This window comes from Scomber scombrus, chromosome 13 (assembly GCF_963691925.1).
Source record: "Scomber scombrus chromosome 13, fScoSco1.1, whole genome shotgun sequence".
NCBI lineage: Eukaryota > Metazoa > Chordata > Actinopteri > Scombriformes > Scombridae > Scomber > Scomber scombrus.
Genome location: NC_084982.1, coordinates 6,756,288 through 6,773,341, shown reverse-complemented (window position 1 = coordinate 6,773,341; position 17,054 = coordinate 6,756,288). Strand labels below are relative to the sequence as shown.

Below are 17,054 nucleotides of genomic sequence, written 5' to 3'. Positions count from 1 at the left end.
TTTTTGTTGGAGCACTCTAATCCATGTTTTCACATACGCTTTAAAGGTTCAATGTTCATTCTTGAACATTAAGCCAGTGTGTTTAAAAAATACTTAAAGTCCGTAAGGGTGTCCAAAATATGGAAATTTTAACATCTACAGTTCCAAACTCCATCTGCTGATGAAGATTTTGTCATATGATCAAAAGCTCCTGAACAGCTACAAAAAGGACCTCATGGGGAGATTGCTTTCTCCATAGCTGTTTCCAACATCCAAAATTATCTTTGACCGTCAAAACAGTGGAAGAATGGGATTTCTGTCTTGACCAGCAAGGTGGCCGAACACGTACATGAAGGATGGCGCATCAATGGTTCCACATTTAATTTATACCTTTTTCTTTTCTCTGGTGTCGTCGTCACCTGGTTTGTTAGAGATTGGGATTAACCCACTCTCTGACACTCTGACGACCTGGCCGTTATGTCAGTGTCACACTGACCTACAGTAACAGTCTTTGAGAGAACAGGAAATTGGCGCTTTAAATCATGCCCTGCCATCACAGCGCCCACTCTCAACACTCGCAGTCATCCAGAGAGAGAGGTATGTACACAAGCAGCCTGTCACCCTTTTGCATATGGCACATTTATTTAAGGAAGGAGTCAGAACAGCAACACAATGTGCTCACTCTCCACACGCCTCCAAGTGACCACCCACCACATCCGCACCAATGAAGAGGTGCACCATACAGTGGACCTGCAGGCTGTTGGTTTTGAAATAGTCTCACTGAGATATGTCCTCTGCTATTTAATGCTTCACACACATGTACAATTGAATTTGACAGATGGTATTTTTAAACCTTCTCACCTACACATTTTTCTTCGCCGCGTCTCCACGTACTGAAAGGCAAGCTGTTTGCCTTTGGCCTTAGACCTCTGGGATGACCAACAAAGATAGCACTGTATCTTATGTGATAACTCTATATGTGTTTGTCTTTTCTTACTATTATTGCCTCTGCAGCAGTCTCATAATCTCTGCATGGTGGCTGCAGGGATTTGCGGGGATTATAGTTTTCATACCAGCTGCCAGAATTTGTTTTAAACTCTGAGTGACGTATGTGGTGAGATAGTTTGTAGGAGGGATTCCTAATTTGGCGACAGAAGTGATAACGACAGAGGTTATTTATTTATGACCTCTAACCTTTGGGTAGGAGCAGCCGTTCCTTGACACATATATTTGTAAGCACACATGCTAAGGTATTTGTGTCTCTCAAATGCTTTAAGACAGTTAAATCTACGGAAGGCAATTTTTATGGTAAGATTGATCCCAAAAATAATAATACTAAGACTTTATTTTGGTGCCTGGACAAAATTGTATAGGGGTTGTGGGCTTGCATTGGGGAAGCTTTGGATTCATGACCTCAGTATTTTAAGAATACTGGCTAAAGCTACATACTAGCATAGAATAAAATCCATACTAAGGACAGTATGAATGGGAAATAATAGAAGAAAACTCTCTTTGAACTTTGACAAAGGATTATCACACTGCATGTAGAAAATTGAATACAAACAGTCGTAGTGGATACAAAAACCAATGGTGCTAGATTTAAGGTCAGCTGGTCATCAAGTTAATTACCATCCCAGGCGTCAGCATGTCCATACACATTTTATGTTGTCATCAGCAGCTGTAGGGGGTCAGGGGATCTGCAGAAAGAAGAATCAGTTTTCAAACTATGAGAAGAAAAAAGTATTTAAAGAAAGCTAGCAATGATTGCAGTATTTCAGATGCAACATTTATGGCCTGAGCTCTTCTGTAATCTCTATAATGCATTTATTTTCTTCTTCACTATTCATATTAATGCTCAGAAATTTGGGTCACTCTCCTGAAACACACTGATCAAATAACTTTCAATGTAAATCAATTATGTATAGTGTGTCAAAGGCAGTGTCACAGTTGCAAATCCAATTTGTTCTTATTGTGTAATAATCTATCATTAGAGTCCAGGGAAAGTCAGCGTGACACTGACGTTACCATAGAGCACTCTCTGTATAGGCTAGCTGCTGCTCTTTAGTATATTTCCACTGCAGCTGGCCCTTTAACGAGCGCTTCTTGGCATTGATGGGTGAAAAAAAATGTGAATGAAATCCAGCCATTCATAAAAATAGGACACTGCTGCGCTGTGATTGGTCAAACAGGTCCTAATCCATAATGCATGAGCTCCTGGAACGTCATTGGCTACTCGTGTAACAGACAGGGCGCATCCACCAATCAGCGTGCGTCTCTTCGCACAGCTCGAGCCCAGGGGAAAAGCGACCGGGCCATTAACGAAAAGCTCAGTCAAGTTTTGTGAGTCGAAGGAGACACATCAGTTTATCAGTGCGCAGACGACTATACGACTACCGACACACGTTGTTTTTCTCTCTGTGGACATTTCTACCGATTTTTCGGATAGAGGACGTTTATACAGACACACAAGGTAAGCTGCAATATTTATTATTGCGAGAAGTTGCTTTTAAACAGGAGTGATAAGGTTATATATTTCTCTAACGCACTTAAAGACTACAAACGAGCGCAACGCCATCTTATTTAAAGCTTTTTACTTTGGTAACCATTGTTCAATTCGCGGATAATTATAAAAAAAATAAACGTTATAGGTTGTATTTAAGCCCAGTGAGTGTTGTATTTGACCTGCGGTTTATCTGCGTGGATATTGGCTTTGGCTTATCAGCGAGGTCAGACGACTGTTTGTGATTTTTTTTTATTTTTATGAATGGACGGGCCATTTTTTTCCTCCCTCTGTTTCCACACGGATCAAGTTTCACTTCATTGAGAAAAACAAGGGAGAGAGGGGAGGGGGGGGGGGGGGGGGGGGGGGGGGGGGGGGGGGTGTGGGGGAAGGGCGGGGAGGAGGAGTTGAAGGGGTGTCGGGTGATCTTCGCACCCCCCCCCCAAACTCCCCAGGATCTCTGTTGAAACGAAAAAAAAGTGTCACCGAAATGTATGTTTGTTGTTAAAAGTTTAGTTAGAAGTTCAATAGTTAACTTTTTTTATTCCGCAGTCGACGTGAACACGACAGGCTTTATTAACTGTATGTGGTATACTTTAAGGTGCGTTGAGGGACCACGTTTTAATTCTGTAATATTTCTGGAGTCGACGCATCTGCATATAATATGTATTATTAGTAGCCAATTACTTAAGTTGTTTATTATACTAAAGTAACTTTCCCCTCATATTTATACACTTCTTTTTTTTTCTATCTGACCTCTAGCAGGAAAACTGCACTCACTCTTTGCTTTATTTTAACGACTCTCAAACCAGGCCTTTTATAAACGGCAAAAACGTACCTTTCTGCTCTTGACTGACATGTTGTAAGAACATGGCGCCACATGAACACACACATATAGTGAGTGCTCATATTGTAAGTGCAATGTGCTCGGCGCCTGTAATAATTGCCCAGCGGCTATCCTTTCTTCGTCATCCATTAACAACAGATAGAGGAGTGAGTCATATCACTCTGCTAGGGAGATGGAGAGAGGAGGCCAGAGTTAGTGTGTTATTGTTTATAGGGAACTTATTTCTTCTTCCAAGTGTGCAACAAAAGCAGGTAGTTCCACTCCTGCCAATTATAACAGCATCATTGTCACCCACAATTAAGTTCAAGCTTCTATAACACACTAATTAACTCTTTGACCCTCCCCCTGACTATTAAGAGGGGCTTTGCTTTGTAGTACAGACCACAGACTCCAGAGGTTAGGACTCATCTCAACCCAATTCTTTTACTCAAGATCTCCAAGCTGATTATAGTGGAAAGCAGAGCCCACAGATGGCCAGCGAGTGTAGCTTATATAACTGTGTTACATGTGTTCCATTATGATGCTGTTTACACTACTTCCCCTAACTCAGCGTGGCTCTGTTCAAAGAGCTGTTTGTTGTAAAAATAAAAGGGGGATGAGAGAAGATGGTGGCCCCGGTCTGACTTTTAAAAACACTATTATTATTGTGTTAATGTTTATGCTTCTCACTCTCATGCTCTCTTGTTATGGATGTATTATATTTACACCTGCTGTTTTTTTTTTCTTTTTCTTTGGTGTTCTCCTGTGACCCACGAAGGCAACCCAAGGCGCTGTCGCTTTAAAGCCGACACCTCCCCCCACCCCCCCACCCAATATTGGAGCCCCCCCCCCTCAAAAAAAATCACCCGGATAACATGGACGGCTTCTATGACCAGCAAGTCCCATTTATGGTCCCACCCAATGTAAGTGGACACGTGCCAGGCTCCTCCACCACATCACATCCTCACATTCAACCCCCCTCATGGCTCCTCATTATGGATGCAACCTCCTTGTGGTCACTGTAGATCACAGTGTGTGTTTTTTTTCAAATTTGAATAGCAGACCTATTTATAGCGCACCTCATCTGCATTGACCACAGGGAAGGGAAGTGACATCTCTCTTTTGACGAGCAGATCGGCCTTATGATGTTTTTCTCTCCCCTCTTCTTCTCTCCTCCCAACAGCACAAGTCCCACGTAGAGGAACCATCCCACAGCAGGCCTCTGAACGACAGGAAGAGGAAATTTGTGGACACAGAACTCGCCCAGGACACAGAAGGTAAGTTGTTGCTGTGAATCGAACAGCACAAGTGTGTGTGTATGTGTGTATGTTACATGCCACTGCAACACGTGGGACGTGTAGCCCTGTAATTTTAGTGTTTTTTTAAACTTGTAATTAGATCCACAATGAAATTAGGAGCTTCTACTCAATGTCTTTCACATGTTGATTTGCAGAACTCTTCCAAGACCTCAGTCAGCTGCAAGAGATCTGGATCGCAGAAGGTGAGTTTTACACTCATTTTATTTTATTACAGAATCTTTATTTTCTGATATAGACTTCTGGATTTGTCCTGTTTTTGTGAAAGTTACACATTTTAACTTCTAAAGTACTTCCACTATTAGAGTGTGATTTATCATTTCGAGGAAACATCTCTTGTCTCGGTCCTTTTTGTTTCTAAATGGCGAACGGGTTGAAATTGGGCGAGATTGGAAATTGAAGATTAACTTGATGAGAATGTGAAACATTCCTATTTTTGTGTTAGCAATCAGAGCAAGAAGAGCAAAGTCCTACGCATGAGAAACTGCTGAGCCAGACCATTTTTTGTCTTTGCTTAAAAACAGCTTTTAGCAGTTACTCACCTCCTCTTTTTCTCTTGATTACATTGTTGCCCTTTTTGAACTATTTTTAACATTTAAGATACTCTATAAGCTAGAAAAGCAGTAGATTTTTATTGTCATTTTTTCACCTTTTTCTCCACACTTTATTGGCACATAAAGGTGTTAGGTTGATGGCTATAGAGAGCTTTTAAAGGGGGCCATGCTTGCTTTTTCTCACATGTGACACTCTCCTGTATCTTCACAGCCCAGGTGCCTGATGACGAGCAGTTTGTCCCAGATTTCCAGTCGGATAGCTGTGAGTACTTCTATTGTTCATGTCTGATTATTGTTAGTCTGCATGTTTCCCCTGAAGGGACTCTGTAACTGGCTTTAAAAGAAAAAAAACCTCCGGTCATGATTAGGATGGTTTATCCTTGCCTGGCTCCAGACTGCTGCATTGCTGCCCACATCTAAGATTTTTTTCAAATAGCAGGCTGAATATCAGGGTATTTTTTTGCAGCTTTGAATTATACATCGTTATGACAACCATATTGAATTTTTTTCAAATTTTGAGAAGAAAAGTGCTTTTTCTTTATGAGTTACTGTCCTTGACCTTTTACCTAGGTCACTCCTCTTTTTATTAAGGTTTCTCCATCCTGCCGATGAGAAACACCATTCTTTGTCTTCAAAAAACACATCTCTGGGAAAGAGCTCCTCTCTCTCTCTTCCTCTCTTTCTCTCTCCCTCTCCACCATTTTGAGTTTAATCAGCCGATTGGCATGGGGCATCACATGAGCCAAGCTCCTAATCTGATTTCACACTTTCCCGCACTCGGGCCCTGCTGCTGGAGTGGGCTAGATTCCAGTGGATAGGGCGGCTTCAGAGTCCTTCTTCTTCACCCCCCTCCCAAAAAAAACCTCACATCCTCAACGAGCTCCCTGTTTGTCTTTAAGCTGCGACAGAGGGATGTATTTGAATTATGCCCGATGGAGCATTTTATGACCTCTCCTCCTCCCCTCTGTCTTTCTTAGTTTATGTTTTTGTCTGACGCGTAGGATGTGGAGACAGGGTGTGGTTGCTGCCTGTCTTTGTCGGGGCTGTCTTTTTTTTTTTTTTTCTTCTTTTCTTTTATATCTTGGTTAATGTGAAGCAGTGACCACCAAATCTGCATCCCTGCAACATATTATTGAGGTCAATACATTGAGATGGACGGCATGGTCTTGCATACAGGGGCCCATTGAAGGTTGTGAGAGTGTGTAGAGTGTTTGTGGTAGAGTGCTTGACCTTGTACTGTCAGTATGATGCGTGTGTGTGTGTTTGGGAGTATGTGTGAGACGCAGAGAAGAGCAAGTTTGGCAATTGCTGCCGTTGCCAGGCTGCGGGCCATTTTCTCTCACAACTTGCCTATTCACCGATCCCAGATTTGCCGATATGAGCTACACAGTCAGTTGGACATCACATGGTGAAGCACTCTTTCCCTTTACCCAGGCCCAAACTATAAACATATAATACTGTGGAGTAGAGAGGACGCAGCTTGTCTGTTAATCTACCCCCTGTTCACCAGTTCAGAGTAAGAAAAGATGCCTAATCTCCTCATTATTTACTTTTCTCTGTGTGTGAGGAGTCTCACTTGAGCCATCAGGTTTCGTGGCGCACACACACACAAACACACACACAGGGAAGCTCACGTGTCCATTGTTAACTCTGCTTAGGTCCATCAGCACCCTCAGTGATTTATTTGGCTCCCGCTCCTCTGTGCCCGAGGATCTAGTTTCTGCCTGGCTATTATGTGGCGCCCCGGAAACTGCAGCCGATACTCAGAAAGCTGCAGCTAGTGTCTAATGGTTACAGCGCGAAGAGAAGGAAAATCATTCAAGCGCCATTAGATTACAGCCACACTGATTCATGGGTATTGGTATTGGCCTGCCCTAATGGAAATCAGACGAGAAGTTTGATAGCTTGTGCGTGTGCAGCACAGTTAGTATCATGCTACCTTTACAGTAGCGGCGCTCGGATAGATGGTTGTTTTCAGAGAGAGCGGAGTCGGCCGTCATTAAGGCGGATGATAAATAGCTGCTAAGTGGCTCTGTCAGTCGGGGGAATACGCAGACATTGTCCAAGCATCCATTTATCCATCAGTTCTAAATGCGGTTAAGATAACTGCTGTACTTCTCTTTATGGCTAATATCTAATGCACTCAATCGTGTTGTTTCTCTGTGTGTCTCTTCCTATTTAGTAATGTTTCATGGCCCGCCACCAGCCAAGATCAAGCGAGAGCTGACTCCCTCCAAAGAGCTTTCTCCCTGTCACCAGGAGAGGAGTCCCATGCCCTACGGAGAGAAGTGCCTTTACAGCTACAGGTACATTATGTTTAATTGTATATCTACACAATAAAAGCACCCACAGGATAGTGTTATTGATTCTCCCTCTGATGTTGACTGACGTTGTTCCATCTTTTCATCCACAGTGCCTGTGACAGGAAGCCCACCCCCGGGTTCAAGCCATTAACTCCTCCCTCCACGCCAGTCTCTCCTTGCGGCCCAACCAGCACAGCAAGAACGCACCCGCTGAGTGAGCAGACCCCTCCCCCTCACCCCCATGTAGCCAATCCGACTCCAGGGCCGCATCCAGTGCACATTCAGCAGCAGCAGCCTATAACGACGAGAGCGGGCCAGCCCAACCAGCAAGCGCTCCCGGTTCACAGCCACAGCCCGCCCTTCGCCGTGCCCTGCACCCTGATCAGCCAGGATGCCAACAGCTTCTCACCTGAACACAGGTGAGCGACTCCACACAGAGCCCAGCCTCATAATCTGGTTTTGCAGTCAGTGTTTGATTTAGTGTTCGAAATACTTAATCACGGTGTCTCGCCACTTTTCTCCCTTCTCCCTTCTCCCCTTTTCATAGGTTCCAGAGGCAGATGTCAGAACCATGTCTACCTTTCCCCCCATCAGAGAGTCAAGGGCGCCCTCAGTTCTTGCCGCAGCCTCCCAACAACAACAACAACAATAACAACAGCAGCAGCAGCAGTAACAGTCTGCCACGTGAAGGCCGGCCACCGTACCACCGGCAGATGTCAGAGCCCCTGGTGGCTGTGCCTCCCCAGGGTTTCAAGCAAGAGCTCATCGACCCTCGATACACCGAGCAGGGCGTCCCCACCATGGGCCCCCCAGGTCCACCCCCGTGCCCCCCACGTCAGGCTGCTTTCCACCCAATGGCCATCAAGCCGGAGCCTCGTGACTTCTGCTTCGATTCTGGTGAGTGATATGTTCAGTTGAGATGATTCCTCCAGGTGTCCCCCCACCACCACTTTTTCACCAAGCGAGGTGATCCCCTGCTAGCTGAGTGAAAGTAATTGTCCATGGACATGTGTGAGTAGAGCAGGGAAAAAGGGTGAGGAATGTTTGTTCTGGCGACTGACACACGACTGTGAGTTTTAGCATGCGGCAGAGGCCTGAGCGCACACAGGTGCTCCTTTCACACATACACACACGCTCTTTCAAATCCTGATCTGCATCATTCCTCCCGAGTCCCGCCACCAAAGTAAAAGTGGGTCTTTTAGCTCAGCCTTAAGCCTCTAAGGGCAAAAAGTAAATGGGTCATCCAAGCCAGGTGCAGAGAACCTCTTCGCTGAGCCTACCTGGAATAGATCTAGGCCAGCCCCCCCCCCCCCCCCCCCCCCCCCCCCCCCCCAGGAGTTAACGACCTGCAGCACGGCAAGTTGATTGTAAAAGTCTGGAAATTCTCTGCTCAGTTGTGCAGGTCCCGACAAGCGGGGACAGTCCTCTCGGTAAACAGCGACGGCAGAAACGTTGTTTACTCACATGGTGTAAATCAAGCAGGCGAGCACAGCAGTCGGTACATTGTTTGATCCCAACGCCCACATGGCCAGCTGTCCCTGCTCGGCTGCATTAACATCCTCTCTTCATGAAACACTGCTGCGTTTTTATTTATTTTATTTTAAATGTATCTTTTCTCGCACACGCTGTCTCATATACTCTCTTTCCTTTTTTTTTTTCTTTTTTAATGTGCGTGGAGAGTGACCGGCTGGTCGTGCAATGATGTAATGACAAATCCTCTTAGCTTCTTATGGCCTTTAAATACCTACGTCACAGAGAGGCCTACCGTCTCTAGATGGACAGAGGATGTGCATGTTCGGCATACTGACGTTGGGACATATTGTCTCTCCTCCCTCCCCCCCTCAGTGTTGGTGGTCTACAGACTGTGCCAAAACCATTGATGTAGATCTAAAGCCCCAATTTGAATCCCTGCACGTGTTTCTTTGATTCTCTCTCTCTCTCTCTCTCAATGTTCTCTCTCTCTCTCTCTCTCTCTCTCAATGCTCGCTCTTCTAAAGGGAGGACAAGTGGGGGCAGAGACTCGAGGAAACACTTGCTCAAGATTGATCTCTGGTTGTCTTATCAGTAGACAGGAAACAGAAATAATGGCTGGGGGTAGGAGGGGGGTGGCGGGGGGTTGGTATGCACCGCAGAGACACCGCAAACGGAAGACAGGCCTCGACCCCTCGGGGGAGGTGGTATTGGAGGGGGCTGCTATAACTTGATTGTCATTGAGATTTAATACAGCAGCCATGGTGCTAATCCTGTTTAAAGGCTTGGTAGACATGCGAAGGATGTTGTGTGCTGTGCGAGGGTACTAAGATCTGGGCTTTCGTCCACTCCTGTGTGAGTGAGAGAGAGAGAGAGAGAGACTGGACAGCTGTTGGAGCTGCAAATGAACACGACCAGCGAGTGGACAAAAAAAGCAACTTTTCCTCCCGTTCTGTATATTTATCAGCATGACTTCACTTCACTAATATAGCTCGGGGGCCGCCATCCATACAAAGTGAAGCTACTGTATCAAAGCCGTGTATCTTTATACAGAGTGGCACTGGTCCAAATATATCTGTCAGCTGCGAGGTGGATCTTGATGTATTGCACATTTGATATGACAGTGAGGTTGGGATGTCTCTGGTCTAAATTTACACACCCATCTTTCTTTGTTTACAGAAGTGCCTAACTGTCAGTCATCATTTGGGAGAGCGGGGAGCTTCTACCAAAATAACCATGAAAGTAAGTACACATTCTTTTTGTTGGTGGTTTTTTTGTCATCTCTCGGCTGTTTGAATCATTTCATTAGCAAAGTCTTTTGTGACCCTGGGCCCGTGTGACTTATCAAGCTGCTGAAAGCTCGGCGCGGGTGACCGCCGGGTTGAAAGAATAGCGGTCAGCAGCATTCAGATGACAGCTCAAGGGGAAGTGAATCTATCAATGAATCCTGTGTAGCCGCTCCACATAAATACAGTACATTTCTCACATCGGCGGCTCGCAAGAAGCTCAGTGCAGCGCAGCCTTCCAACTGTTAGGAAGCTGCCTAGCTCTTTAGCTTTGGATTACTGGGTAGAGCAATGCAACTGTCTGTTTCCCACGCTCTATATACTGTTCCACTCCATCTTATTAACTCTGCTTTTCTTTTCAATTTCAGGCTTCTCCTTCGACAGAGATCCTCACCTGTACTTTGATGATGCCTGTGTGGTCCCGGAAAGATTAGAAGGTGAGACTCCCAACAACTTTTAATATGTAAAGTATTAGAATACTGAGCATTTTCTGAGTCCGCTCTTTTGGCTGCTCATGGTGCATAATGAACAAGAAAGTCCACTTCACAGTTACCATCTGGCAGGAATGTCACACCACACTGTGGCTGTGATGGCGCACAGAGCTGACCGACACTTTTTTCTCTCTCTCTCTCTCTCTCTCTTTTTCCTTTTTTGTATCTTTCTATACCCACTCCCTCCCCTCTGCTTTTTCATTCTTCTTCCACTCACAGGTAAAGTAAAACAGGAGCCCTCTGTCTATCGAGATGGACCCCCCTACCAGCGTCGTGGCTCCCTGCAGCTCTGGCAGTTCCTGGTCACTTTGCTGGATGACCCAGCCAATGGCCACTTCATTGCCTGGACCGGTCGTGGCATGGAGTTCAAACTCATTGAGCCTGAAGAGGTCAGTTCTTGCTGTCCACCACTGCACCTGTGTTTTCTGACTAACTTGCACTACATATTTAGGCTCTTACATTATATTTTGACCTCTTTGCTTCAGGTGGCTCGTCGCTGGGGCATCCAGAAAAACAGACCGGCCATGAACTACGACAAGCTGAGCCGCTCCCTGCGTTACTACTACGAGAAGGGCATCATGCAGAAGGTAAAGGCACGTTCACCTTTATTTTTCTTTCCCACCACCCTCACATCCCCAAGCAACTGTGTGCTAAATGGGGCTAAAATAGTGATATTTGAATACAAGGTCCAAACAGTGGCTAAAAAGTGGGGGTGAATCCAATCCCACCGGCTTCATTTCCTCTACTACTAAATATATCAGTCTTTTTTTGTTCTGTATGGTGTTTTAAAGCCTGAGATTTCAAACAGTCAATTAGAATAAGTCTCAAATTTGAGGGTGGATACGTCAGGGTATGGGAAGTGAAGGAAATTAAACCTGGTTCGTAAATATGCGTGCACTCAAAACCCACAAAAATAATTAACCAAAGAGGTTTCATATAAGTAAAATATGTTTTTCTCTGACATCTGCTTTCAGGTGGCAGGTGAGAGGTACGTGTACAAGTTTGTGTGCGACCCCGAGGCTCTCTTCTCCATGGCCTTCCCCGACAACCAAAGGCCCAACCTGAAGGCCGACCCAGACAGCCTGCCAGGGCTGGACGACGACACTGTGCCCCTCACCCACTACGACGACACCACTCCCTATCTGCTGGACACCGGGGAGCAGTGCGTGGCGGGCTTGCCCTTCCCGGACGGCTACGGCTACTAACACGCAGTGGGGTCCTTGACGCACAACACACATGTACACGCAAACACTCCCAAAGTCTCTCGATGCCCACTCTTTTTTTTTTAAAATCCAGAGCTGGAACTGCTGAGCAGCTCGGAGGGAAAACCCTGCGCTCTCCTCCTCCGCCCTGGAAAAACCTTCTTACAGACTAAAACTCTGAAAGCTCCCCAGCCAAGAATGAATGAGGGAAAAACCTGCAACAGCTTTTCTACTGCACCATCATATGAAAAAAGAGAGAGAGAGAAAGAAAGGGAGAGGTTTGTGAAACCAGTGGCGGTGTACTGGACTCGGTAGCTCTGCCCCACCTTGCAAGCTTGGGGAAGTAAGGCGAGGAGGCCGCTGCTGACACAGAGACCAAACGAAGCAAGAAGGCCTCGGGCCGCCAACTTTAAACGAACTGACAGACACCCCGCCCCCGCCTCCCCTTCTTTGTACAAGACTTGCAAGAGTTGTTACATTTTTGATTTTGTGACAATCTGCTTTTTCTTAAAAACAATCAAATAACCAACAGAGAGTAATCTTTTAAAGTCTAATGAGATATTCTAAATGCAGCACTATTCTATAGTTGCCTTTTTGGGTCCCCCCATTTTTATGTCACCACATCTGAACTGTAAGATCCGTGAAAGGGCTTTAATTTGCAAACACGGATTGACAAAAAAAAAAAAAAAAGACACTCACACACACACACACACACACACACAACATATTGTGAACCCACAAATCAGTTTGTTTTCTGTAGATATGACTTTTTTTTTTTTTTTTTTTAATATGCCAGCTGTTCCACACTTCTGTTGAGACTTTAGAGACCCGGAGCTCTCAGGATCCTGGGCCGTCGCTGTATTTCAGGCTAGTCGATTGGGCTGCTCTCTCTTGTAAATGTTGTGTTCTTTAATCGTTCTGCCCATGTAAGAGATTGTATCCGCTTCCCTTTAGAGATTGCACCCCTCCTCCTCCTCCATGTCTGTTCATCACTGCTGGGTCCTTTTTTATCGGTCAAGTTTAGGGACAATTAGCACTCCATCTCCTCCATTTTTTTCAAAAGGGATGCATATGCAAGTACGTATTTCCCCCAGAGGAGCCGAAAAAGTTATTATGTATGATAAATGGTCATGTTGCTCCTTTTTTTTTGTATTTCTGTCTGGGTGCTTAATGTTTCCTCGGCAGTGTACTAGTACCTCTGATGCACCAGTATGGCAGGAGCATCAGGATGTTTGCATGCAAAAAAGGTGTCAAACTTGACTCCTTCTTTTGGACACACTCACAAGTTGTCAACAGGAGACCTCTGTTTCTCTTTGCATGGTGTAATCAGTCAAGACTGTGTGTCCACTAACATATCGCTTTTCTGTCTCTGGACAAAGAAGATATTTGTGATATTCTCTGCATTTTTTTTTGTGTTCATTATCTGTGTTTCTTGAATGGGGGCAAAGACAAACTTATATAAAGTATATATTTTTGCTATAAGGCTGCATTTGTTTTGATTTTAATGTATAAGCTGTATAGTTCTGGCTCTAATAGACATGTACCTTTTTAAAAAACAAAACAACAAAAACAATCCTCAGTCCTTTATGATGCTACTACTGCAGACTGTTTCTTTAAGAGGCCTCTGTATTGGGTTGGAGAACAGATGAGAAGATGTTTTTATCTCGGTTGTAAACTATGTGTGTGTAAAGGCCAGAGTTCCAACAAAGGCTGCACTGAAGACACACATTATATCATGGGATCCACCCCAGGCACAGGGATTGTCTGCACTTGTATAGGCTTCAGTCCCCTCCCCTCACAATGTGTTTCTTACACTGCTGAGTTTATGATAATCTGTACTGGGTACAATAAACAGTCCTCTATGCTTCACTGCCTGCAGTCATGGTGTGTTTCATCATTTTCTCCTCCACCTCTCCCCCCTCTAGCTTGGAGTCAGTCAGCTGACTGGCTGCTGTGGTCTGGCAGTCACTGTGCTTGACCTGGCTGATTTCTGAGTCACATGCTTCTCCTGACTCTTTCTGACACATTTCTAGGTAAATGATTACTCTCTTTTAACTCTCAGCAAATGTGCTTTAGGCATGTCTGGGTAGATGTGTACTCATTCCACTTGCTTCATTTTCTTCAACACTTTAATTAGTGCTTAAGCTCATTCAAGTGAGCATTCTTTAATTAATCCACACAAAGAGAATGTTTGATTTACATTTGGGTGTTTTTGAGGAACAAAGACATGGCTTCATAGGTTAACTAGCTCTGCAATCACTGAATATTAAACAAAATCACAATCTGCTCACTGCTTCTGTCAGCTGTGAACACATACTGCACAGTAGCTGAGTGTAGGAAAAGATTTATTGACTATTTTAATATTAATGGGTTTTATGTTCTCGTGTACAGGTGAGATTCATTAGTAAATAATTCACAATTTGATAGCGTAAACCTACAGTGAGCTCTGAAAAAGACATATTTGACATGTCATCCTGGCATGAGATTTAATTTGAAAAATCATAATTATTCATCAAAAAAGGAAAACATTCTTTATGCTGTTGTTTGACGCTTATTTGAGTTTGTAGAATTATTCATGAGTTCCAGTATTAGATGTGACTGAGAACAGGGTAAGCCATGAATATTAAAATATCCAATACATGCTCTCTTGTACATTGACTGTGAGTTAACAGTAAACATACAGGCTGAGATAACTCCAGGATAAATCAATGTAGCTGTAAGAATGTTTGTCCAGTAGCTTCTGTATTAACAGGACTATGAGAGGCTCTGTGAAGTTGAACTTTGGAGTAGTGCCTTGACCTAAAAGCTTACATCAGCATGTCAACATTCTAACAATGACAATACAAGCATGTTGATGTTTAGCAGATATAATGGTTACCGTGGGCAACATTTTAGTTTAGTGTGTTAACATGCAAGCATTTGCTAATTGGCACTAAACCAAAAGATTGTCCTCGGTTTTCTAAGCGTTTGGTCATAAACAAAAGTAATGGACAAATTGAAGTATTGACCTGATAATGATGCTAGAGGAAACATTGGGGGAATAAAGTTATTACAATTTAGCCTGTGGGGACCATGAACATTGGTACCAGATTTTACAGCAATCCATGTGATTGTTGTGGAGATATTGCAGTGAAACAATGAAAAATGTTTACTTGCTGGAGGTGCTAGCAGAAAAGTTAAAATAGACTTAAGTCATTAGGATCCACCGTTTAGGAACAATGAATGCCTGTACCAAGTTTTTCTCCAATCCATCCAGTAGAGCTATTTCACTAAATTAGTGTGAAGTTTGACTTGACATTATAGTCATGGGATTAAAAAAGTCAAACAAAAATTCAACATCTCGGGACCATGGATGTCTGCACAACATTTCATGGCAAATCATCCAATAATTGTCAAGATATTTCAGTCTGGACCAAAGTGGCAGACTGACCAACATTGCCACATTGGCTGAACCTTGGGCTATGCTGCTAGCATGGGTAAAAAATATGAGATATTCATGAAAGGAAGTCATTGAATAATATCTAATCAAATCACCACAAAGTTGGGATTGTGTTGATATTTCATGGAACATCTATAGTAATCTAGAGTACTTTTAAAACTTTTAATTCTAAAGATTCATACATAGAATGGGAGATTACCTCCTGATAAACCCTGAGTTCACTGTGTGGTATTGGTTTCTGGTAATCTGATTCACTGTACCTTTTTTTTTTTTTTTTAAATATGGGTCTGTATGTATGGGCCTATTATATAATTTATAACCCAATAAGTGTTGTTTGATTTGCTTATTGGTTTTAATGAGTGAACACTAGCTGAAGACTTGTAAATTATGTTTTGTTTCACAACCATCAGCTTTCCCAACATTCCCAATGCTTCCCTGAGGCATGAGCAGTTGTTTTTACAATATGTCTTGAACTGACATTGGGTGCGTGATGCTATCTGGTACAGTGTGTGATAAAAGTGTGAAGCTTTAGACTCGGGTATTGTTTTGATGGCCAGCAGCACTCTGCCTGCTGTTGAGTGAGAGCCTTATCAAACCACAGAGTGTAAAAGCCAAGCTCTGGTCTCCAGTAACACAGGCTGGCAGGCAATTTTCCATTGATTGAGAGGACAGAGTGCCTTTGAATGCTATGAAAGGCCTTTTAGTGTGGTCATGGGAGGTGCCCTACCCTGATATTGCATGTTAGTGCGAGTATAGTTGTTGCCATCACTCATAACAGTTGTTTTTTCTTTTTTTTTTCTTTTTTAGAGATAAATTCTACTCCTAGGTGCCCTTTGTGTTTCTGTTTTTTTCAGGATTTGGTGGAGGTGTATGAGCAGCTCAGTCAACAGAATAAAATGTTGGTATTATACATTTCTGCAAACCACGGATATGTTGAATCTCTACATTTCAATATGTTTAATATGTAAAATATCAACATTTCTACAGTATGTATCATATAGAAAGTGATATAATTCAGATGACTTTTGTGATGTTGGGTGGATGGATAGAGAGAAAGTTGGTTGCACAAGTTGCATGGCAAAAAGTTGCAAAAGAATCAAAACATAGATATAATACAAGGCATAGTCAAAATGTATAGATACAAGTTTTTTTGCTTGTTTTGTTATTTAAATCCTTTAAATGTGTGGGTGCCAAAATTTGGAACACTTTGCAGGATAGCATGAGATGTAGTTTTAAAAAACAGACAGAGATGAGTGAATGTACTTAACCATTCTCGTCTCCTCTCTTAGCTTATCGAGCAGTGTCTGATGAATACACAAAAAAAGAAGTGCCTATTGTAAAAAATGTCTTGTCAGAATTATGTAGATCATGCAATCCATCACAGTCACAAATATTTTGAGCCTATCCAGCATCCTGAGTTCAATCCTGGGCTTAGAAAACAGTAGTTTGACCAAAAATAAATCTAATCAAAAGGTCCACTTACTAACTTTTCCACAAAAAATTGACCTAGTATATGGACTGGCTTTAATATTTTTGGTCATGTGTTTGTCTTACCCAATCAATCATTGTAGGTTTTTTTGCAACCCTTGTCAACGGTGGAGTTCATACTAAAATTAGCTGAACCGAATAATACATTTCGATCAGAACCTGGCCTTAGAGAGTCAGTCTGAACCAATGTGGTAGACAGA

General features: G+C 43.4%; 1 protein-coding gene across 2 annotated transcripts; it reads left to right on the top strand.

The window, feature by feature from the left end:
• Positions 1 to 2,352: 2,352 nt before the first annotated feature.
• Positions 2,353 to 13,792, top strand: etv5a (ETS variant transcription factor 5a). Of its 2 annotated transcripts, none has more exons than XM_062432041.1 (13): positions 2,353 to 2,449; positions 4,084 to 4,228; positions 4,489 to 4,582; positions 4,759 to 4,806; positions 5,387 to 5,437; positions 7,358 to 7,481; positions 7,589 to 7,897; positions 8,026 to 8,375; positions 10,128 to 10,190; positions 10,603 to 10,671; positions 10,945 to 11,114; positions 11,211 to 11,312; positions 11,700 to 13,792. In XM_062432041.1, exons 2-13 carry the CDS (start codon positions 4,181 to 4,183, stop codon positions 11,928 to 11,930), a joined length of 1,659 nt encoding a protein of 552 aa, XP_062288025.1. In that variant the 5' UTR covers positions 2,353 to 2,449; positions 4,084 to 4,180; the 3' UTR covers positions 11,931 to 13,792. The 2 variants fall into 2 exon arrangements, with proteins under 2 accessions (XP_062288025.1, XP_062288024.1); XM_062432040.1 differs by having other exon boundaries at positions 11,211 to 11,318.
• The last annotated feature ends 3,262 nt before the right edge of the window (positions 13,793 to 17,054 follow it).